The 25382-nt window shown below is 46.3% G+C and overlaps 1 protein-coding gene across 6 annotated transcripts in view; it reads right to left on the bottom strand.

Moving 5' to 3' along the window:
- The window catches only part of TOX2 (TOX high mobility group box family member 2), a 136757-nt gene that overhangs the window by 62646 nt on the left and 48729 nt on the right, over positions 1–25382 (bottom strand). For all 6 annotated transcript variants that reach the window (XM_023626605.2, XM_023626604.2, XM_070247840.1 and 3 more), the window contains exon 2: positions 22422–22487. In XM_023626605.2, coding sequence (XP_023482373.1) covers positions 22422–22487 — 66 coding nt within the window. The remainder of the gene's footprint in view (positions 1–22421; positions 22488–25382) is intronic.

Below are 25382 nucleotides of genomic sequence, written 5' to 3'. Positions count from 1 at the left end.
ACATGGCACTGCTCATTAGGCCACATTGAGGCTGCGTCCCACATGCCAGAACTAGAAGGATCATAACTAAAATATACAACTATGCACTTGGGGGATTTGGGGGGGAAAAAAAGAAGATTGGCAACAGTTGTTAGCTCAGGTGCCAATTTTTTTTAAAAAAAGAGTTTTTTATATATTCTAGATACTAGACCCTTATCAGATATATGGTTTGCAAGTATTTTTTTCCCATTTGTAGGCTGTCTTTTCACTCTCTTGATAATGTCCTTTGATACACAAAAGTTTTTAATTTTGATGATGTCCAATCCATTTATTTTTTTCTTTTGTTGCTCATACTTTTGATGTCATATGTAAGAATCCACAGCCAAAGCCAAGGTCATGAAGAGTCACCCCTATGTTTTCTTCCAAGACTCTTATGGTTTTAGCCCTGACACTTAGGTCATGGATGCATTTTGAATTAAGTTTTGTATATGGCATGAGGTCGACTCCAACTTCATATTTTGCAAGTGGCTATCAAGTTGTCCCAGCACTATTTGGGAAACAGACTGTTTCTTCCCCATTGCATTATCTTGGCACTCCTGCTGAAAATCAATTGGCCATAGGTGTAGGGGCTCATTTTGGACTCTTAATTCTATTTCATTGGTCTATATGTCTATCCTTATACCAGTACAACACAGTTTTGACTACTGTAGCTTTGTAGAAATTGGGAAGTGTGAGTTATCCAACTTTGCTCTTCTTTTTTCAAGATTGTTGTCGCTATTCAGAGGCCCTTGCAATTATATATGAATTTGAAGATCAGTTGTTCCATTTCTGCCCAAAAAGGCCGGGAGGAATTTAATAGGGATTGCACTGAATCCGTAGCTCACTTGGGCAGTACTGCCATCTTGCCAATAATAAGTCTTCCAGTCTATAAACACAAGATGTCTTTCCATTTATTTAGGTGTCCTTTAATTTCTTTCTGCAACGTTTGATAGTTTTCAGTGTTCAAGTCTTTCACACCCTTGGTTAAATTTATTCCTACATATTTTATTCTTTTGGATGCTATTACATACAGAATTGTTTTCCTTGTTTGTTTTTGGGATTGTTCATCGCTGGTGTATAGAAACACAATTGACTTCTGTGTATTGATCTTACACCCTGAAACTTTGCTGAATTCATTTATTAGCTATTTATTATAATTCTAAGGGAAAGTAGAAATTCTACACCATTGGAGGAACAAAAGAAAAAGGGAAAAGAAAATAGAATCTGATCAATCTAACGGAAAGCTGAAAAGAAAAAAAATAGGAACGAACTATGAAACATGATAATAAAGAATCTTCACAAATTGGCAGCATTAAGAATAAATATTAGTAATCACCATATATACGAATGATTTCAATTCTTTTATTAAATGATAAAAAATTAATATTTTGATTAAAATAAATGAATCTAAGATATGACATTTATAATAGGCATGCCTAAAATAAAATGACATGGAAGGTTAAAAATAAACAGATATATCAGGCAAATAAAAAGCAGAAGTGGCAAAATTAATAACAAATTAAGTACAATTCATGGCAAAAAGCATTAAAGAGAGCATGAGGAATACTTAAGTTGATAAATGATACAATGCACTAAGAAGAAATGACAGACATAAACTTTTATGTAGACTGATAAACCACAGGAACATAAAAAGAAACCGTTAGAAATACAAAGAAGATTTAACAAAACCATAAACATAATGAGACACTATCACATCTCCGCAAAAACTGACAAATCAATCAGATAGAAACGAGTAAGGATAGAAGATCTGAATAACACCATTTACCCTCTTGATTTGTCCCAATATTTAAAGAATACACATTCTTTTCAAATGTCCATGGAACAGTGAAAACACATGACCATGAACTAAATACTCTGATACAGCCATGCGTTGCTTAACGATGGGGATATGTTCTAAGAAATGTGCTGTTAGGTGATTTCGTCATTGTGCGAACATCGTAGAGTACACTTACGCAAACCTAGATTGTAGAGCCCACTACACACCCAGGCTACATGGTACTGATCTTATGAGACCACCGTCGTATATGCAGTCCATCATTGACCAAAATGTCGTTATGTGGCACGTGCCTGTAATCTCAAATTTTTCAAAAGGTAGAAATGATACAGACCACATTCTAGGATCCAAATGTACCAAGCTAATTATTAAACAAAGAAAGAGGCAGCAGAAAAAAATGGAGGGAGGCAGACACTCCTAAATATATGGACACTTTAAGAGCAATTTTCTAAATAACTTTTGGGTTAAAGAGGAAATCACAACTAAAATTACGAGAACACTGCCTGACAAGACCTGTGAGAGGTGGACAATGGAAGATTTATAACTTTTTGCCTAAACACATTTATTAGAAGACAGAATAAATGAACTCAGCACTCAACTGAAGAAGCCAGAAATAGAAACAATATGAACAAAAAGTCAGTAGAAGAAAGAGTAATAAAATAGAAAACAAATTTTAGATAGATACAAGAAAGAGCTGATTTTTTGAAAAGGCTAACAAAATAGTCAACCACTGACAAGAAAAAAAAAGAGGATACCCAAAAAGGAATGAAAAATATATTGATTCTTTGAAAGTCATTGAGAATTCCTTTGTTAACACAGTATAAGGCTAATTTTCATAAATTTTTATTATTTCCCGCTTAATTCTGTTGTTTAAACCTTCTAAAAAACTATTATTTCTCTTTTTCTGCTTAATCCATTGGTTTCTAAGACAGATATGTTAAAAATTTCCACCATGATTGTGATTTTATTAATTTCTTCTTGTCTTTCTGTCCAGTTTTTACTTCAGATATTTCAGAGCTATGTTGTCAAGTATTTACAAATTAATGGTTATCCTATCTTCTTGAGGAAGTGTACCTTTCATTATTCGATGGTTTTTCTACTTTTTCCAGCTAATGCTTACCAGAAAATTCTGAGACTGGCATTTGGACTGTCCATTCCCATTGCCCACCCCAACGCTGTAGAAGAGAAAGGCAGAAGGTTCACTAAGGGGGAGTCTCTAGGAGTAGGGGGCGATGTGACTTTTCTCCCATCCTGGCCCCCCCACCTTCAGGCCAAGTGAGACAGCCCCCGGCAGCACAGCTTGTCGGGACTAGGGGTGCAGCACAAAAGGAAAGTGGCGCCTCACTCCTTCGTGAAGCCTGATGAGAAAGTTCTCGGGAACACCCAACTTGTGTCTCCAGAGTTACAAGCCTTAGGAGGTCACTGTCACTGGAAGGTTTTGGCAGATAGGACGATAGCTGGAGCTGCCTGAAATGGCAGGGCCAGGAGAGACGGAGAGAATGAGAGAGAGAAACAGAGAGCAGTTGGCATGTACTTGGTTTGGCAAGGCAGGGATGTGTGAATTGCTGGGAGGCAAGTGAAAGCTAAGGAAGGCAGCTGGCTGACGGCGTGGAAAGGGGTTCCACCCAAGACGGTAGCCTGATGGGGCAGGGGGACCTGAGAAGCAGGAGGTATGTCATCAGGTATACGACTACCTGCAGAGCAGGCCACGAGAGGCGAGCCACAGAGTGAATCCCCAGTTCCGTGTGCCTCATGGAAAAGAGCCAGCATGTGAGAGCCTGCTGTAAGAGCAGGCACGGCCAGTGGAAGATCAACACAACTAGTCAGCAAGATGTTGACTCTACTCCTTTAACTCCACCTCACCCTGTCCTCATCCTAGAGTCTCCAGCAGCAGCAGAGGAAACGGGAGTGCAGGGAGAGGCAACAGAACCCCCATCCCCACCACAGTTTTCCGAGCCCATGAACCAGGGAGGAAAGAGCACGGGATGGACCATGCTGTCTTGTACCCTGCAGAGTCCAGCCTACTCAATAACCCAGGGTGACAGCAACAACACCTTATGTTGATACAGGACTCTCGGGTTCCAAATGCTTTCACGTATTTCAAATACTTTTCCCATAAAAGCTTGAAGATTCTTGGAATACATAATCAGCGAGTACTATTTTTTGATCTGCAGAAAGAATGCTGGCTTTGGCGTTAGACTGACCTGGGGGAATTCCAGTCCTGCCACTTACTTGCTGAGGGACCTTTGGCAATTTATCCAGCTGCCTACTCCTGAGTGTCCTTATCTACAAAACCCCACCTAACAGCTGAGGGAATTATACAAGGAAACAGATGTGAAAACACACGAACAGCAAGTCAACACAACCCCCTCTCCCATATCCAAGGAGGGAAAAAAAAAAAGACCTCAGGGGTAAACAGAGCAAGTGTTAAACATCTTTCCCATTTTACAGATGACGAAACTGAGGCTCAAAAAGGAAAAACGGCTTAACCAAAGTCACGTGGGTGGCATTTACGGAAACAAGAACGAGAAGCCCTGACTATCTGGAGCCAACACGTGCTCTCCCACTGTTCATGCCGCTCTCCATACACGCACATTAATCCTGACTAGCCCAGGACAGTCCTGGTTTATGCCTCTTGTCCCGGGGTAATTTTTAATAGTGCTCTCTTTCACTCTAAAATCGTCCTGGTTTGGACAATTATATGGCCACCCCACCATCCCACCATTTTGACAAGTAAAACCCACACAGTACAAGAACATCTCAGCTAAAGGACTGTCATTCAATTCAGTGTTTCCTGACTCTCAAAACAAGGAAAATGGCATCTTATCCAAACCTGAAACCCCATCAACTGGAGCAGGGCACCCAGCACTATAACTTCTTATTATGTGTACAGTGGTTTTATGAATTCAGTGGGGAATGAAATGCAATTTTGTCAGGCTTGTCTGTGTCCATAATGACCCAGTCAAACTAATCATCTTGGCTAATACCCCTGTGTCACCCATCCCAGAGATGTTTAATAGAATCTTTCTGATTCATGTCTCGCAGCACATCAGATCTGGAGTATTGCCACACTTCTGAAAATCAGCACAATTATGCCTTCTTGTTAGGCTATCATTTTCCTGGCCTGAAAATGCTTCTTAAAAATAAATAAATAAATAAAAACCCATACCGTCTATAAATGAAATGGGAGTGAAAAAGCCATACTGTTAAAATTGAATGTGGATTCTGGAGGAGGAGGGTGGAGATGTAATATCTTTTGAAGCCTTTATTTATAGGCAGAACCTCCAAGCCATGGTAACAGGGGTGGAGGAGGACGCATGACACCCTCCCGCTGGTGGTCCTGACCCTGAAATGCTTGGATCTGAGGAGACAGAGGGAGGCATCGTAATGTGACGATGACAGCCAGTCATATTAGACATGAGTTTTGTTTACTAAAACTATATCTGGGCACAAACATGATAATCCCCTTGTGTTTTCGCTCAGGAAGTTATCTGAGTCACTCTAAGGTTCAAGCCATTTTCTGGACTGATACACCTAGGGGGGTTGTTTCTGGAAAAATGAGTGATTAGTGGTGGGGCTTCCTTCCTCTTTAGGAGGAAGCAATCCAAGCAGAACTTAAGTAAAAAGGCTGGGGATAACCTGGGACAGTGTTTAAGGGAGAGGGGGCGGCCTGAGCACCAGGCATTACCCCATTTTGCAGATAAAGAAACTCACTTTTCCAATAAGTGGCAGAAGTTTGTATATTTTAATAACATACTTTTTACAACCACGTATCCAACTGCCTTTTTGACACTTTCCCTTGGATCTCCTAGAGGAGAGGTCAGCAACTTCTTCTGCAAAGGTCCAGATGATAAATCTTTTTGGCTTTGTGAGTCAATCAGTCTTTGTCACAACTATTCGACTCTGCTCCTGTAGCACGGAAGTAACCACAAACAGCATTTACACTAATGAGAGTAGCTGTGTTCCAATAAAGCTTTATTAACAAACAACAAGTGGAGGGCCAGACTTGGCCCATGGGCCATGGTTTGCTGACCCCTGTCCTAGAGATGTTTTTTTTCCCCATAGACACTTTTACCATCTAACACACAATGTTCTTGACTTTTAAAACATACTTATTGCCTGTTCTCTTCACTGGAATGTAAATTCTGCTGTTTGGTCACTGATTATTCCAAGGACCAAGGAAAGTACCTTGCACATAGTAGGCCCTCAATAAACATTTGCTGAATGAAATAATACATGAATGAATGAGAATAGGGGTTTTGGACTGCTGTGTTCACAGTTGCATCTCCAGCACCTGGAACGTTGCCTGGCACACAGTAGGTACTCAGTAAATATTTTTTTAATGAATCCATTTTCTGATGGCCTGCTGTGGTATAGGGCCGGGCTCTGCACCCTGTAAGCTCTAAGAAGGCAGCCAAGGTCTGAAGTGGTCTTCCCCTTAGAGATGCTGCTCAGTGCAAAATTCTAACTTGACCTATAAGAGTCTTCTGGTTCCCTGTCCTCTTCTTGGAAATCATCTTCCCATGAAGGTGTTTGAGCCGCAGCTCTGCCTCTGACAGGCTGTGTGACCTTGGGAAAGTCACTGCCCCTTTCTGGGCCTCAGTAACACCACCTGTGAAAAGAGGGAGTCGGACCAAGAGATTTTTTTTTAAAGCTGTTATTGGTTTTTTTTAAAGATTGGCACCTGACTAACAACTGTTGCCAATCTTCTTTTTTTTTTTTTTTTTCTTTTCTTCTTCTCCCCAAAGCCCCCCAGTACATAGTTGTGTATTCTAGTTGTAGGTCCTTCTGGTTGTGCTGGGCCAAGAGATTTTTAAACCCAAATTTAATTCCCGTATGTGCCACCAGTTTGCAGGTACACAGGAAGACATCAAGCAGTGCTGATTTTAAAAGCATTTTAAAATGATGAGTAGGCTCTCCAGTTGTTTCCGTGTTAAAATAGCTTCTTGAAAAAAATTATGTCTATTTGAAGCTTTTTTCTTTTCCATTTCTACCTTTTGAAAACTACAGAAGCACCATTGTCTAAAAATGTGCCAAGCCAGCTGCCTGGGGATGAAGGCACCAAAGTTCTCAGAGACTGGCCTTTGCGAGTGTTCTGAAGTCCTGTGACACAGGGCTAAGGAGGGAAGTCCCCCAGTCCATGCTGCTCCAGGGACACAGACCTGCTCAGACCCTTCCCAGGCCTGCCGCCCTCACAGCAGGGTCCCATATCTGTTTGGTATCCGAGACCTCCTGAACCAGATCCTGCAACATCACCTGACACCAGGCACGGTGAGCCCACTGCAGCCCCCAAATACTGCATGCTCTGGTATCAGCAAGCCCGGGGTGTGCTGGACCCTCTCCTCCGGCCATTGTACCTCATCCCAGTGACATTCCAGGACCACCACAACACCATTCTGCCTTCCCAGGTGCTGGCACCAAAGACTAGGCCCAGCACTGTAAGCCTGCTCTGAGCAGAATGGAGCAAGGCCTCCTCCTACAGCCTGGACCCCATGTTCCTGTTAATATGCCCCAGAAGTCCCATCAGGAGACTGCAACCCACAGCTCATCCACTCCCCTAAGGTTTATTGAGCCCCCTCTGTGAGCCAAGTTTGTGCTGTCCTGCTTCTCTGCAGCTTTGTTCAAAATAATAATAATAGCAGCAAGAATTTAAATGCTTCTTACCATGTGCTAAGTGCATCCCTGTTGTATGCACTTTTCATACATGAATTTATTAGTCTTAATAGCTCTATGAGGCAGGTGTTACTATATCTGTTTCACAGAGGATGAAAGCACTGAGATGTAAAACCTGCTAAAAGTCACACAGCTAGGAAGGGATGGGGCCAGGTTTCCAACTCAAAAGTCTAGCTCAGGGGATCTGAATCCTGCCAACAACCACCAATGAGCTTGGACACAAATCCTCCTTCAGTCAAGCCTTTGGATGAGACGGCAGCCCTCAACAACACACTGACTGCAGCCTCGTGAGAGAGCTTGAGCAGAGGCACCCAGCTAAGCCACACCTGGATTTCTGACCCACAAGAGCTACGAGACAATTAACGCATGCTGTTTTTAAACTGAAAAGCTTAGCTCATGACTTGGTACTTTTAAGGACTGTATTATTCTTTATAAATAGAAGGGACTGGGCTCCCTCATGTGCGATGCTGAGCTTCCATGTGGATTCTGTCTCCATAGGCAGCTCCCAGCTGCCTCTTCTCCCATTCTCTGATGGCCTCTCTCTGGTGGTCCTCAGGGAGGGCATGTGCCTGTGTCCTTCCCAGTTTATGAACCCCCTGAGCACGGACCCTAATTCCTTTTAGTGCTTAGGGGACACAGTACACTTTAGGCCACACCTCTCAATCTGTAGTGTGTACACAGATCACCCGGACCTTGTTAAAATGTAGGTTCTGATTTAGGAGGTCAGGGTAGGACCCGAGATGCTCCAGGTGATGCTGCTGGTCCACGGATCACAGTGTGGATCACAAGGCCTTAGGCATTAAAAGCATAGACTTTGACCCAGACTGACCATGGTTCAAATTCCAGTTCTGTCACATCCCAGCTAGGAGTCCTTGACCTCTGAGAGGTGGAAAGACTTACCCAAGGTCACATAAGAAACGAGAGTTACCTGAGCCACACACAGAACCCTGTGTTCTGACATCCAGTCCAGAGGCTCAAAACTGCAGCAAAACCCACACTCCTGAGCTCCGGACTTGTCTACGTGTGTATCCCTGCATGTCTACACACACGAACGACGTGTCTGCACGTGCACAAACACGTAGGTGAAAGTGTCTAAATGTCAGCACGTGTGCCAGTGGATTTGCGAGAGCTGTTCATTCATTCACTCCCTCTTTCACTCGCCGGATATTAACACAGCTCCTACTATGTGCCAGATCCTGCTCCCATGAAGCCAACAGTCTAGGAGGAGGCAGCCATTAAACAAATAAACACACAATAAAAATCTCATTCGTGTGTGAGTGTGAGTGTGAGTATTGCTCACAACAGTCCGAAGAGCTAGTTGCTATTATGATCTCCATTTCACTGAGGAAATTGAGGCACAGAGAGATTAAGTAACTTGCCCAGAGACACAGAGCGATGCTTAAGGAGTGAAAAGATGTCTATCAGCAAGCACGCCTGGGTGAGCACAACATGCACCTGTGCTTGTATTTGTGCGTGAATGTCTGTGTACAAGCATGTCCGTGTCTGTGCCTGAACCTGGAGGCACTTTTCCACAGACATCTTCAAATAGTCCATAAATAACATTTTCTGGCATCACAACATAGCATCACAAAAACACACACAGGCACGCACATGTACAAACATTTTTTTTTGAGATGTTCATATTTTCAAACATTTCTTAAAACTCTGTCCACAGAGAAACAGGAGTGAAGGTTGGGGCCCGCAGAGCTGAGCAGATGCAGAGAAGCCCACACCACCTGTTTCCCTGGGGTGAGCCACGGCTCGAGCAATTTCACAGCTCATCATCCATTATGAGGCTAAAATAATTCTTCCCCACCCAGGAAGTTAAATAAATCGCTCAGGCTGTAAAGGACTAGTCCATCCAGATCCCCAGTGGGAACACATTACTTAGTGAGCTGATAGACACAAGATACAAATGACCAAATCTGGATAGTTCCTTTCCCCATCTCGCCACCTTTCTAAAAAGGGAGACATCTGTACAAATACCTTGATAATTCTCTTACTCTTTATTGTAGCATAGGGTACCAACAGAAGGCGCACAGTCACAATGTACAGCTCAATGATGACTCTTCACAAAGTCCACAGACTTGCATCAACAGCACCCAAATGAAGAGAGAAAACCTTACCAGCCCCTCAAGGCCCCTCACTGCCCACCCCCTCAGCAGGGTAACCACAATTCAGATTTCTATCATCATAGATTAGTTTTGCTGTGCATGTGCCTTATGTGAATGGAATCATACAGGATGTTCTATTTTGGTGTCTGGCGTCTTTCACTCAACCTGGTGTTTGAGAGATTCATCCATATTATTGCACGTGGTTATAAATGGCTCATTCTCGCTGCTGCACAGGATTCCACTCTGCGAGAATATACTGCAATCACTTATCCAGTCTACTGTTGATGGGCATTTGGATTGTTTCCAGTTTTGTGCTTTTATGGAAAGTGCTGCTGTGAATATTCTTATCCGTGTCTTTTGGTGAACAGATGAATGCATTTCTGTTGAGTGAACACCTAGGAGCTGAATTACTGGCTCACAGAGCTTTAGAGACTGAGAAACGGTTTTCCAAAGTGGTTGTACCAATTTACACAGCAATGTATGAGGGCACCCGTTCCTCCACATCCTTGCCAACTTGGTATTTCTGTCTTTTCCATTTCCTACATTTTAGGAAGAGTATTTCACAAATTTCAAAATGCTTCCTCACCCTTCTCCTGCTGTCCTTCTCCCACTGCCATCTCTGGCAATCGTTTATGAAGGCCAGCAACAAGAATAGAGCTACAACTGCTCCATGTTTAGACAGCACACAGATACAGCCTCCAGCCACAACCCACCTACCCTCGAGGGCCATCCCAGCACAGTGAACAGCCCAAAGTGGCACAGAGCAGCTCCAAGGGCCTGGAGCTGTTACAGAGAATCTTATTTAAGGTTTTCTTGAGGGGACTTTGAAGAGGATGATCCCATTTCCCAGGCAAAGCAAGACTTCCACAAGGCCCTCCTTCCCCATCCCCCTCTCCTAAGCCAACAGTGGTTCAACGGTCCCTCTGCCCGTCCTTCCCAGCCTGGTACACGCTCCTCTCAAGGCCATGCAGCCCCGCTCCCCCAGGCTCCTGTGAGTCACCAACACCCCACCTCCCCAGCTCGGTGTCCCTGGGTGGTTGTTCAGACTCTGTCACCAGGCAAACAGGCGCATCTCCAAGGCCCGCAGCACTGGCCTGACTTGAGGGAGTCTGGGCTGGATTTCCATTGACCTGAAACCTCACCTTATTCATTCCACCCCAGTCCTATGTAAAAAGTGTGCACAGAAAACTGGAGCTACCAAACTTTCCCCTCATTTCTTCACTATTTGGCTTCTCTTCTCTAAATTGTAAATTCCAACAACAATAAAAACTTTATCAAGCTCCTATCATAAGCAGCACTGGCCGAGCCAGTTTCCTTATACCTACTTAACTAGTCCTCTTAACTAACCTACATCCACTTTAACTAGTCTAACTAAACTAAACTACTTAACTAAACTGAACCCACTTCTGATTTTCTTAACCTACAGTAGGTAATAAGATCCCCATTTTACGGAAGTAGAAAGCAAGGCCAAGAGAGGTTACGTAATTTGGTCACAGTCACACAATGAGAACAAGGCAGAGACCTGGAGCACAGACCTGCAACTCACTCTCACTCAAGTCCGTTGTGCTCCACACTCTCCCAGGAGCTGGCAGGATGAAGGATGACAGGCCTGGCAGGGGCAACCACCACAGGCCTGGACCTTTGCTCCCCATCAGAGCCACAGGCTTTCAGTGTATATGAGAGACAGAGAAATTGGCTGTCTGGACCACATGAAGGCCTCTTAACGTTAATGAGGCGTGAACCAAGGAGGCTTGGCAAGCCCAGCTGTTCCCTGGGGCACTGGGCTGGAGGGCCATCAAATGGAGAGAGGTGGGGAGGGGTCGTGCATCTTCAGAGGGTTGGCGATTATCAGGAGGCATCTTCTACTACTTTTATTTTGCGAGAGTATTTCTTGGCACATTTTAAAAGCAAGATAGTTCCAATATCATCTTCTCAATTTCAACCCTCAATGTAATTTGATTTGCATTAGATATAATAGCTGACTGGCCTCCCCTTTCCTGATATTTCTGATGCTGCATTTGACTCCTCTGCCTACCACGATCCGGGTGGATGACCTTGGGCAAGTTGTTTTACTTTCCTGAAAATCAGTTTTTTCATCTGTAATGGATATCTTAATAGCACCTCATGCTAACTACCATTTGCCATGTATCAAGCACTAGAGTAAGAACTTTGGGTATAAATGCATCTGTTTTCCCCACATCACTTTGACGAACTTCTAAAGACAAAATTGAGGTTTGAAAAAGTTGGTGGACTTGTCCAAGGTCACCCAGCCATGAAATGTCAAGACCAGAATTTGAGCCCTGGTCTGTCTGTCTTCTCGTGTCATTACCCTTATAACCCATCTGACCAACAGCATCTTTTTACTGTCGCCACTGGTGGGCTAAAACCTTGCTCAGAGCCACTGACCTCCATCTCGGAGGCCCCCTCAGCACTGGGGAGACTCAGCCAGGTGGGAGAGGTCAGTCTCTGGCCTGTTGGACAGACCACCGTCCCTCCTAAGGACTCAGTCAGGGGGTGGAGGAGGCCAATCCCTTGGCCATAGACATAACTAGAAGGTCTCTCATAGATACCCATTCAGCCTCCATTCACGGATGCAAAAACCAGAGCTCCGAGAGGCAAATGACCCACCCAAGGGCACACACTGAGAGGGGCTGAAGAGAGCCAGTCCCAGGCTCCTGACCCTCCAAAAGCTACAGACCCAGCACCATTCTGGAAAGGCCCCACATCTGGCCTCATTTCTACTTCTTGAGCGCAGGGTGAGCTCATGCGTATGTAGCAATGACCAAACGTGTTACGTCAGTAGCTCTCCCACCAGCAAAGACCCTACAGAAAGCCCTACAGAAGATGCTGAGTTCAAAGTGGCTGGCGTGGGAGAGGGAGAGGGGTGCTGTTTTAAAGAAAATCCTTGAAATTACATTTCCAACCCATGACTGTTCCCTCCCCCAACCCATAAACTTCCTGCACCATCTTCATTGTTTCCATCCCATTTAGAGAGAGTGAACGTTTCCAGGGATTCAATTTCTCTCATAATAGTTGGAAGGAAACAAAACTATACGCTGTAAACATTCACTGCATTGTATGAAAAATATCTTTATTACAGAGAGGGTGCAATAAAATGCATACCAAGTTCCCTCTACCCCAAAAACATTCCCTAATGCTTCCATGCCTGCGCCCTCAAATATTTGAACATCTCACGGCCAGGCCTCGAGAACTTTAAAATAAACATGCTTTTAGCCATTGGAATGCAGCATTAAGACTGGTGAGGTGTGAGCACCAAGTCCTTCCAGGCAGTCTTCTCCCAATGAAAACAAGAGAGGCTCGTGCGTTTTTCCGAGCACGTGCAGGGGACGGATGGGGGGCGGCTGATTAGTTCAGTCTGACGTATACTCAACTCCCTCCATAGACATCGGATGGGGTTTTTTCCCTCCTTGCATTTTATTCTCCAGCTGCGAAATGATATTAAATTTCATCAGATTTGAACAAAATCTATGGTCTCGAAACAGTTTCCTTTAAGGCTCCTCATATTTATTCAGAATTCATGAATCATGTTCCGATAACACAACCATAATTATTTTTAAAGTGTGATGTTTGTGGCTTTAATAGGAAATGCTTGCAAAAGGCCTTTTCTCTTTGATTGTTTGTAATCTTAGCAGTAATCGCTGCTGTTCCCTTCTCTGCACCACAGCAGGCGAAACACAATTTCATTTTAATATGAATCGTGAGCTCTTCACCCAGGTTTTAATTAAAGCAATAAAAGCCATGTCGTTTTTGCCCTTTATGAGGTACACAGATTCAGAGGCCAGAGTTACTACTCCTAGAATCTTAGATTTCAACGATGGCAGGGGGGCCTCCTGCCCCTCAGTGCATTTACTGGGAAGCATTTTTGTTTGTTTGCTGGTTTCAAAGACTCAACTCCCTCTCTATCTGTCTGCACTGCAGTTTCCTCGCCTGTAAAATGGGACGGCAACAGGACCTGCCTGATAGAGTTAATGTGAGGATGAAATGAGACCAGCCATGGGAAACATGCAGCCCCAGTGCCTGAGCCCAAGGAAGCCCACAGTAAATGTTTGTTATCATCAGCATCATCAGTACTTACGGCTGAAAAAAGCCAACAGACCATTCACCCTCGTTATTCCCATGAGGAAACTGAGGCTCAGCGAGATACCAACACAGGTGAAAAGAATGGAGCAGAGCAGAACCTGGAACTCAGAGCTCCTGGCTCTCTCCCCATTGCAAGCCTCCTACACAGGCCCCCTGCTGGAAGGAGGCTGTGCCTTCAAGGCCACAGGACAGTACCCGGGGACTGCAGGTCTGACTCCGGGCCCTGACCGGCTCCTGGTCTTCTGGCCTCCTGGTTATACCATCGACCCATTCTAGGTCTACATTTGATCCAAGGGGAAAGAAAACAGACCAGGCATCCCTGGCTATCTATGAAGGACGGCTGCCGCACAAACACAGTGGTGTTCAGAACCAAGAGCAAGAATCCACTTCACTCAAAGTCCTTGTGTGCCTGTTGTGTGCCAGTGACGTGAGAGGTGCTAGGAGGCCCGTTTTGTAGTATGGGAATCTTGGCCTTAATGACACAATAACTCCACTCCAGCCCATGTTCTACTGGTCCACCTAGAAGGGATGCTGAAGGAGCAGTGGGTAGGCAGGGCCTACTGGGTGCTGGGTGCTGCTCACACCTGGCAGTGCTCCTAATTGGTGGTATTCCCCATGCTCCACAGGCCCTAGGGCTCCCCAAGGAGCACCTCAAGTGGAAGCCCCCTGAACCTTCATGCCATACTCCCCCCCAAATAGCCCCTGGGCCCACTGCGACTCCCACTCTAAGAACAACAAAGTTCCTCGTTCCCCAGCCGCATCTTAGAACATGCCTTCCACTCCCCTCCTGCCTCACCGGGAACCTGTCTCCCGCACACGTTCTGCGGGTGAGCTGCCCGTTCCCCCACTGCCCATGTATCTCAGGTTGGAAGGTAGGACTGAGATCCTCCTCTCTCTCCACTGCCCCATCCAGACCACCATCCACCTTCCCTACAAATCCCTCCCCCGCCCCATGCAGCTCCATCAGCATCCAGCCGCTCATGCTGCCCACCCACCTCCTGCCTGGCCTCCCCTGTCATGCTCCCAGCCTTCGGCTCTGGGCTCTGGCTTCCCTCTATCCCACCCTAGCATCATCCTGGGTCCCTTCAGCTCAGCCACCATGCTGATGCTGGGCTCTCGGCTCCTCAGCTCCAGGAGCTTCTGCTCCACTCTGTGAGAGATTCCCACTCCCCAGATGCACCCAGGACCCCGTCAATGCCCACGGCTGCTCACCTTCCAATCACCACCCTACTTCCCACTCTGTGACTAAGGCATCCCCATCAGCTCCTCCCTTGGGGACTCTCTGGACCCAGGGCCCTCCTCTCTTCTCTCTTTGCTCAGCTTGGTTGCTCTGGTCCTTTACTTTAGTATCTCTTTGGGGCAAAAAGGCTTCAGTGTCTTTCTGGTACACCTGCCCGACAAATCTTTGCCCTGGATTCACACAACCGTCTGGCCCCCACAGCACCTGCACCAGGAGCTCAGTCTCCCAAGCATCACAATATCGCAGACCGTCTCCACCTCCTCAGGCCTCCAGTGCCCTGACTTGCCCAACAGCCTCCCCGAGAAGACAGATGCTTCCAGGTGCAGACACCCTCTGCTCCCAGCCAACACATCCACAAAACCACACTCCTCTCCTCCTCCATCCGCCTCCTGGCTAAGGCCAGAGCTTCCACTGTGGGCAGGACCCACCCCCTCCTGCCTTCTCCCAAACTTAAACCATCAGTTAACCCTTCCCTCTCCTGAACTCTGAACTTCACCCTCTCTCCTGGATGCCTTCCATCAACCATTAAACATTCTAAAGATTCTCTCATCTTTTAAAAAAATCCCTTCTGCGGAATCCTCATCTCATTGAATGACAGCCCTCACCCTTGGCCTCCATAGCAGATTCTCACGCAGGTGGTCTGTGCTCACTGCTTGCATCCTCACTCACACCGGCTCCTCCATCTACCCTGGGACCTGCACGACACCCCTACACATCGAAGCTGCTTTTTCTGAGATCCAGACTTCCTTCTTCCTAAAACTATTGGATGGATTTCAACTCTCATCCCAACCAACCCCTCAGGAGCATCCAACCCCTCCTTCTTGTTTAAATTTTATTCAACTTCTTGAAATTACAACAAATCCCCATGTTAAAACCCCGACATATAAAAAGGTACACAGAAAAGTCTCTTTTCTACCCCTGTCCACCTGCCTAGTTTCTATAACACACACACACAACATGTACACAAACACACATATGCATGTACACACACGTATACATAGACACAATGTACTCAGCCTGTGGTAAGCTTCCATATATCCTTCCAGAGTTTCTTTGATCAAATCGAAGCACAGAGAAACATACATTCTTACTATCTTTTTTGCAAAACTGGTAACATGCTGTATCTACTGTTCCCCACCTTGCTTTTTTCAGTAAATAATGTATCTAAAGAACTTCTACGTCACTTCAGCTTCCTCATTCCTTCTTTACTGCCCCAAGTATTGCATTGGACAGATGTACATAATTTATTTAGCCAGTCCCATCTGGTGGCACATCTGGGTTGTTTCCAATCTCCGGTCATTATAAACAATACCAAAATGAATAATCCTGAATATGTAATTTCTCATGTGGGCAAATATATCTGTAGGACGTATTTCCAAAAGGAGAATTTCTGGGTTGAAGGTTAATGCATTTGTAATTTGGACAGACATTGCCAATTTGCCCTCCATAGGGGTTATACCAATTTACTCTCCCTTCCATGATGTATAAAAGTGCCTGTTCTCCGACACGGGCTCTGACAGCGTGTGCTGTCAAACTTTTAGATTTTTCCCAATCTAATAAATGAAAATGGTAGTTTTAATTTATTTCTCTTATGAACTATTTTTAGCATCTTTCCATATATTTAGGATCCATTTGTATTTTCTTTTATGTAAGCCATCCCCTGCCAATTTTCCTGCCAGGGTTGTGAATTGATTTCTAGGAACTCTTTATATATTAGGGAAATGAGTCTTTGATTATGTTGTGAGTTGAAAATATTCTTGTCCAATTTTTCATTTTTGTCTTTTGACTTGACTTATGCTGTTTTGGCCATACAAAAGGTGTTTTTCATTTTAATTTATGGTCAAAATTTTAAATCATTTCTTCTGAGACTTTGAGTCATAGAAACACCTTTCTCACTCCAAAGTTTTAAAGTACACCTTAAAGGCTTTTTTCAGGTGCCTTTATGGCTTCCTTGAGCACATTTCAATCTCTGATTTATTTACAATTTATCCTTTGATAGGGGAAGAGCTGTTGATCCAACATTATTTTTCCCAGATTCCTTGCTCCTTCTTGAAACAATCTGCCCTTGGCTTCTCAGATGCCATGTTCTCCCCCTATTTCTCTAGCCACTGCTTCTCAACCTATTTCACAGTCTTCTTCTCATCCTCTACTTTGCTTTCAAATGTTGGAGTTCAACATTTAAGAGTCATTGGTCCTCTGTTCCTCTCACTCTTCTCTCTCTCCATAAATTTCATCCTTTCAAGGTTTTAATGCCACAGGCTGAGAACTTCCAAGTTCACTTTCCCCATGAGCCCTAGACATGTACAACCATCTACCTACTTGGACATCTCCACTTGGACGAACATCTCCAATGTAACAAGTCCAAGTCTGACTTCATCAAACTTGGACCTCCCCAGGCCTTCCCCAACTAAGAAAATGGTACCTCCATGCTGGAAAATGAACTCATGCTAGAAGCCTGGGAGTCATCCTCTACTCCTCCATTTCTTTATCCCTCTATATCCACCATCATCAAGACACCAACTTTATTTCTAAAACATATCTCACATCCATCCACTTCTTCCCATCTCCTCTGCCTCTACCACAATCTAGGACATCATTCTTCATTTGGCCTATTACCATACTCTCCCATGTGATCTCCCCATATCCACTCTTGCCTTTGAGCTTTTAAAACAGCAAACTCATTCAATCTCAATCTCTCTATTTCTCATTAACAAAGCCCAGTGACTTGCTTTGACTAACAGAATATGCTGGAAACAGTCATTCGTGCCAGTTCATTTGCGCTCTCTCTCTCTCTGTCTCTCTAACACATGCACACGCACACACACACACGTACATACACACAAGTTCTTTCAATAATTCTTAGGACAAAGTTGGAAATCTTTAGAAGAAGTGGTACTTAGAGTTGTGACAGTGGAAAACTCTACTGACAGCCAGGAAGGCTGTACTGAGGAGGTGACATTTGCAGTGCCCCTGAAAGAACCAATAGGCATTTGTTGGGTGAAAATGGCCACAGGATTCCTCTCAGAGGAAACAGTGCATACAAAGGCGCTGAGTTGTAAATGAGCACAAGAGGTGACCAGATTCATCTAGTGTAACCAAAACATTATTTATGGTAATAAAAATAAGTCATAGCTAGTTTCATCAAACACTGGTACTTTAAATACTATCTTGGCTTAGATTCCCTTGAAGTAGGGCCTGAGATGGGATTCCTATGAGAGTGACCTACTGAGGAGTGACTCAGGAGAGAGGAAGGGAGGGAAGCAGGACAGGGCAGAGGGGGCTGAGCAAGGATGTAGTCTCTGCTGGAGTCAGCTGGGGCTCTGTGGGGAGTTGCAGAGCTGCTCCCCACTTGAGACAAGGCACCTGGCCTTCTAGACCATCCCCCACAGCCCCTCCAAGTTCACTGCTCCCATTTGGCAAAGACCAATTCTCCAGAGAAGGGGCAGCTATGAATAATCAGCAGCCAACATTCACAACAGCTGGATGCTGGGTACCCTGGCCTGGTGAAGGGAATCTGGGGGAGGCACCAACAGAATCTACAACACACACCTCACATACTTCTCATAATACCCCAGGAGGCAGGCGTTACTCTGCCCATTTGACCATGCATAAGGGGTCTGGCTGGGATGTGGAAGAGCTGGAATTTGCATCCAGGTCTGCTGAGACTCCAGCCCAGTTCCTTTCCTCATCCCAGGAAGGAGTCTCTTCCCAGACGACATCACCAGGAAGTACCCATCCCTGTAACTCCCGGACAGGGTCTCCTCTCAAAAGGAGGAAGAGCTGATCTCCACCAGGCCTCCCACCCACAGAAGTTGCTGAAGGGCTGGAAGCCACACTTGAGAACAGCATCCCAGTCTCAGTCCACCCAGGTAAGTCGGGTACGAAAGAAACACAAGGCCCAGGGAAGGGGAAAAGGTGATAATTTGTGAAAGCTAAGGCAGCTATGCAGGAATTTTGTGGAGACTTACATAAAGCAAACAATGCAGCGCGCATGTGCAAAAGAAACTTCAAGCCCATAAGAGCTTGCTGGAACGTTTTTACAAGGGACACAGTTGGCTGATACATATCCCATAGAGACCTCTGTCTCAGCTGCAGTTTCTAAACAAAGAAGCTGGTGTTTCAGGAGGTCATTACATTAAAGAGCAGGTTTTTAACATGAGGAAACTGGATATTCTGGAAGCAAACGTCTTTCAGAAACGGCTTCCCACTATATCCAGAGCTTTGCACATATTAGGTGCCCAATAAACGTTTGCTGAATGGGTGAATCTAATATTTAACTGTATTTATAAAATACAGCTTATGCCAGTTAGAGTGTTTATCCTCAGAATTCTCTATTGGCCATGAGACCTTCAGTTTGCCCACATGTTTATGTCAATCCTGCAGTAACTGGGACAATATAATTTCTGCAGCTGATGAGGCCACACCCCGTGACAGGTTGTTCCTGTGCATATGTGCGTGTGTGTGGGTTCCAGCAAGCACTCCAGGGGAAAGATTAGAAGGAAACATACAGAACTTTTGCCATGAAGAACCAGGGGCCAGTGGAGGCCCACCAAGCCACAGGGAGCTGTAGGTCCCAGAGGAGTCGAAGCGATTCCTCAGCAAAATCCCGAACTACATCCCATGTGTTTCCCATACGTGGCAGTTTGTTAACAGATCACAAAACACTGCAGCTCCTCCCATAAACTGATGGAGCCATTTCTACATTCCTTGAATCTAGACTGGCCTTTTGACTTGCTTTGACCAACAGAATGTGCTGGAAGTACTCATGTACCAGGTCTAAGCCTCGACCTCAAGAGTTCTTGCAGCCTCTGCTCTTGCTGCTCTGGGAACCCTCTCCCACCACGTGAACGATCTCAGGCTGCCTGCTGGAGGGCTGGGGACCATCCGGAGTAGAAGTGAGTCCATCACACCAATCAGCCCATGGCCAACTTGGCAACTTCTTGCTGCCACTTAAATCATCCTGGCCATGACCAGAAGAGCCACCCAGCTGAACCCAACCAAACTGCCCAGCCATGGAATCAGGAACTCGATAAATATTGGTTGTTTTAAGATACTAAGTTCTGGGGTGCTTGCTATGCAGCAAAAGCTAACTGATACACTATAAGAAGTCTAGATTGTAATTGCTAAACCTGTTTACATCAAGGTTGGCTCAGGCCACCAGGTGGACTTAGTCAATCTCAGGGAATCCTGCTGTCTTCCTTATTAAGTTCTAAGTTAGGGAGACTCTCTTAGTGACAGCCAAGAGACCTGGAGGGATCCTTGGGGAGTCCAACCACCTCATTCTACTGTTAGGGATACTGAAGTCCACCGAAGAGAAGGAGTCACACTCACTCACCACACAAATATTTCCTGAGCGCCTTCTATGCACAGGCTTTGTGTCACACTGGGGGACACAACATGAAGAAGATAGACCAGAGCCTGCCCTCATGGAGGTTACAGTCCAGGGTGGAAATCAGATGTTAACCAAGTCATCACACAGATAAACAGACAACCACAAATAGGGACAAACACCCTGAATTAAAGGACATGGTGCCATGAGAGAGAATCACGGGGAGGGGACCTAATTTGCATTTGGGGGTCACCAAGAGCTCTCTGAGGAAATGACATTTGGGCTGGAGCGAGGCGGTGGCAGCCTTGAGGTGGGAACAGAGCTCTCCACAAACAGCAAGGTAACAGGTAGAGCCCTGAGTCCCAGCTGTGCAGGTTCAAATCCCAGCTGTACTCCTTCCTGGTTGCCAATCAACCACCTTGAGCTTCAGTTGCCTCATCTACAAAATGGGGTTAGCAATAACGTCTACTACTTCTCCAGACTGTTGTGAAGATCAGCCGAAATAATCACTGAGAAAAGGGCTTTGCAAACTGTAGAGTGTAGGGTGAACAGTTGAGGTTGTTGTTAACAACTTGGGGGGGACATTTATTTGCCCTGCACCTCCTCTCCAAAGGACTGTGCACCCCTCTGCCCAAGCCCTAGAGCAGACCTGGAGTGCCACTGAGCGCCCCTTACCTTTCTTGGCGGAAACGCAGAGCCAACACTCTCCATCAGGGTTTGAACCAGCACCTACTCCACTATAGTATGGTTCTGAGAGCCCAAGCTCAGAATGTTAACAAAATGCAACTTAAACATCACTAAAGGGCTCAGAGGAGATGTTCAGGGGTAAGCTCTGGTCTTTTGAGACAACCACATTTCCAAGCTAATTATGGAAAATTAAATAACTTCAGTGGACTCTTCCAAAATGAGCATTTCCAAGACCTGGAGTCTTGCCCACCAGCTTCTTGCAGGTTGGCACTTCTGGATGCACTATAAAGGCAGCTTTGCAGCAGCAGCACGTTGCTCACAAGGCCATAGGCCAGAGAAGGGGCCTGGCGTGGCAGCCCCAGCATGAGCACCCCCGCAGAGGCAGGGGAGGGGATGTAGCATCTGCAGTGGGGCTGCCACACTGCAGTGGGACCACAGTATCTCCCCTCACTGGTGGTGCTCCCTAAGGGCCACAGGCCCAGGTCCTATTCACCATGTCCCCCACAAGACCTGTCACATAGTAGGACACATAAATGTTTGTGAATTAACAGGCCTCTGTTTCACCAGCTGGAAAATGTGGGCCCAGTCACCCAACTTGGACTGCCACAACCACCACGACTGCATAGACAGAGGTGTCCCTGGAGCTGACCTCCAGCTCCCCAAGTTTCTCAGCAGCTATGAAACTCCTTGGTTCTCCATCCAGCACCCTGGGCTTCTGCCACCCTGCAGGCACCACTGCCTAGGGAACCATCCTCCAGGATGCCACAATCTGCAGTGAGGACCCTCTCTGGCATTACAGTCTATAGTGGGGATGCTCCCAGCTGAGACAAACCTTCATTTTCAGAGACCAGGCTCTCAGTGGGAAATCAGATTCCAGCTGGCATCTGGGGCTCCCAGAGGGCTGGGCTGGGGCTGGGGCCAGCCTTACTCAGGGATGACTTAGGCCCGTTTGCCCCCAGGGAGGACCGCACAGGAAGCCTCTGCTCTCCCCTCTCCGTGCCATGTCCACATCCCTCCCCAGTGACATCAGACAACTCCAGGTGGGCGGGAGAACCCTGCACACCTTTGTGTGGATGTGCTCACCTCCACACCAATGTATGTCCCATGGGTGCTGTGTAACAGCAAGAGGCAGTCAGCACCAGGGAGCACGTGACATTTCTGCTCAATGCTGCTGAAAGTTTCCCCTCTGTGCATGGGGAATGTGGGCAACACATTTTGAGGTTTATCAAGTTGTCAATGACGTCCATTTGAAGCCAACAGCCAGGTACATAATTTACAGAAAACACTGTAGTCCCAGTTTGATTGTTCCTTTTAAGGGGACTCCACTGACATTCTTGATCATTCTGAGCGAGGACAGTGGTAGGCTGTGCCCCCGACTCTGCACCCCTCCCACCCCCACCCCTAAGCAGCTCAGCTCCAGCCGGCCCAAGGCGAGACCCTACTCAGGGAGGATGGGGCACCCACCTGACTGGTTGATAGGAGCTCTGGGTTTCCGTCACTCATCCCCACGTAGGCACTGTCACCATCAAACTGGAATAGAGAGAGACAAGAGGCTCTGAGTAAAACGTTCTCAAGAAGGCCCCAGGAGAAGATGCCAGAGGAGGTCAGGGGACTGAATGCTCTGAAGGAAAAGGACTTTGGGGCCTGGAGAAGCAAAGATGGAACCCCAGGGTGCCTAAGTCCCCATTTCAGCAGGGCTCCCTCTAGGGCGGGAGGAGGAGCTCTGTTCTGTGGTCCCGAGGGCTCAGGTTAGCACCATCAATCACAGTTAGGATGCCCTTTATACCTCATCCATAGATGCGGCAGGCTGCCTTGTCAGATACTGAGCTCCCCACCCATGCAAGTACACAAATATCTCTCTTGGCCAAAATGCCAACAGGCTATCAGCTAGAGCCAGAATTCCACATGATAGAGGGAGCCCAAGATCGACAGTCTTAGAGTCTTGACAGCCTGCCCCAGACATGCCCTCCAGGTCTTACCACCCTAAGAAGCTTTGCCCCTTCACATCTGCCCCTTAGGCCCCCCTTGGCCACAGGCAGTGAGGACAGTGGTAGAACCATGTATAGGAACTACAATCCTGTTTCTGAGAAGCTGCCCAGTCTGGATTCAGGGAGATTTCCCTGCAATAGGGAGCAGCTGTAGTGGGAGAAGTAGGCTCAAGGACCACCAGCTCCCCATTTCCATGACGTGTCATGAGCTGGTGTCTGAACTTCTGAGGTTCCTCATCTGTTGAATGCGGATAATGACAGTAGTCCCCTCTCCACGGGATGTTGCACTGACACCTGTACAGCACTTAGCTCAACTCCAGTTAGTTCCCTTCCCTTGAGACAGGTGTCTCGGATAGGGCTCCTCAGAAGCAGAGCCTGAGACAAGGATTCAGAAGCATGCGAGCTTTGAGAAGCGCACTTTAGGAATAACCTGTAAGGGAGGGAGGAAAGCAGGACAGGGCAGCGGAAGGAGCTAAGCAAGGATGTGGTCTCAGCTGGAGACTCACTGCAGCCTGATCCCACGGGGAGTCTGGGGCACGAAATGCACCACAGAGTTAGTCCCAGCATGAAGCAAGGGGCCGGCCTTTTGTAGCCCACGTGAGTCAGTCACTGGCTCTGGGCTTCCCCTGGGGGACAGGAAGAGGCATAACCCTCTGAGCAGAGTGGCCCCCACTTGGCCAAGGACAGTTCTCCAGAGAACTATGCCAGTTGGGAGCCATCTACAGCCAGCGCTCCAAGCAGACGGGAGACGGCTGTGCAGGCTAGTAAAGGGATCCAGGTGGGGCACCAACGGCCATGGCCCATTTTATTTTAATTGAAAATTTTTATTTCTTTATTAGATTATATTCACATGGTTCAAAATTCCCAAAGGATAAAAAGAAACAGAGTAAAAAGTCTCTTTCCCATCCACCTCCCAGCCATCCATTGCCCCTCTCCAGAGACAACCACCACGTCCACCAGTTTCCTTGATATCCTTTCAGAGATGGTCTATATATATACATTTTAGAGTCACTTCTTTCACACAAACGACAGCATACTATACACACTGTTTTGCCCCTTATTTTTTTCCTGGCAACACATCTTGGAAAGTGTTTTATATCAGAACATAATTCTGTCTTCTGGTACCTAGGATTCCACGGCATGGACATAACATATATATTTAACAGGATGGGCACATGGGCAATTGAGTTGTTTTCCTGTCTTTTGCCATTCCAGCATTGCTTCCACGAACATTTTTGTGCATCCATCATCTCACATGGATGTGAGTTTATCTCCAGGATTAGTTTGTCTCATCGCTGGGACCAACTGTGTGTGCATTTGTAACTTTGACGGACATCGCCAAGTGGCCCTGGTGGAGGTTATAAAAATCTACACTCCCACAATCACGCACACATGACATCAGCTCATCCAGACCCTCTGCGCTCAGAGATGCTTTCCTCAACAACCACTCAGATGCCAGCCCCCCATCTCTGTGGGCTGAGGGCCCACATTGCCACCATTCCTGAGTCCCTTGCTCCACGCTACCTTGTTCTCTGCTCCATAGATCCTTTCACCTTCTAGCATTCAACATAATTTACTTACTTGCCATGTTCTTTGCTTATAGTTGGATTCCCCCACTAACATGGAGGCTCTCTATACACTGATGCCTCCCAAGCACCTAGGAGAAATGCTTGCTGAATGAATGAATGAAGCAGCCACTACACCATTCACATTGTCTGTTACCAGGCCAGTCTCTCCATGGAGGCAGGGGGATTGGTGGTTACACCCAAGTGCCTTCCCAGCCCAGGGATGGCAGTCCTTTGGTGACCGCTGGATGAGCAAAAGAAAAGGCCAGGCCATGCCTGGAGTCTGGGCACTGACCCCAAATGCAGGGCTCCATCCACCACCCTGCACCTAGAGCTAAAGCTTCAAGACCCTGCTCAGAAAGCACCTCCTCCAGGAGGCCTGCCATTCTCTTGCCTCCTCTGGCTGTCCCTCTTACAACAGAGATTGTCTCCACATCTGCCTTCTACCCCAGAGTGGGACAACATGGAGGCTGGATCTGTGACCTGCTCATCTCCAAATCCCCCAGCCCCTGGCATAAGCTGGCATCAGGACGGGACTATGCATTGGGTAAGATGGGGCGCTTTCAACAAAAGCTCCTGGGTACTATTTGACGTGTCACCATGGCCATCTATTACTTTGATAAAAGCAAAACTTCTTTAAAAACTACACACAACTTAGAAGTATGCTCTAAAAGAAAAAATGACTGGAAACGGAGGGGGACAAAGTTTAACCATGTATTTAAAACATTTTATTAAGCAATAGTAATCCAACAGCATGGCATAAGTTAAAAATATAGGAATATGCATCAAAGGAGCAGAGGGAAGGATGTCCCCCCAGACCCTGTGTCACAGCCCATTTATCAAACGCTGGCTAGAAGGGAGCCGACGCATGA

Source organism: Equus caballus, chromosome 22 (assembly GCF_041296265.1).
Source record: "Equus caballus isolate H_3958 breed thoroughbred chromosome 22, TB-T2T, whole genome shotgun sequence".
Lineage (NCBI taxonomy): Eukaryota > Metazoa > Chordata > Mammalia > Perissodactyla > Equidae > Equus > Equus caballus.
This window is presented reverse-complemented; position numbering and strand designations above follow the sequence as displayed.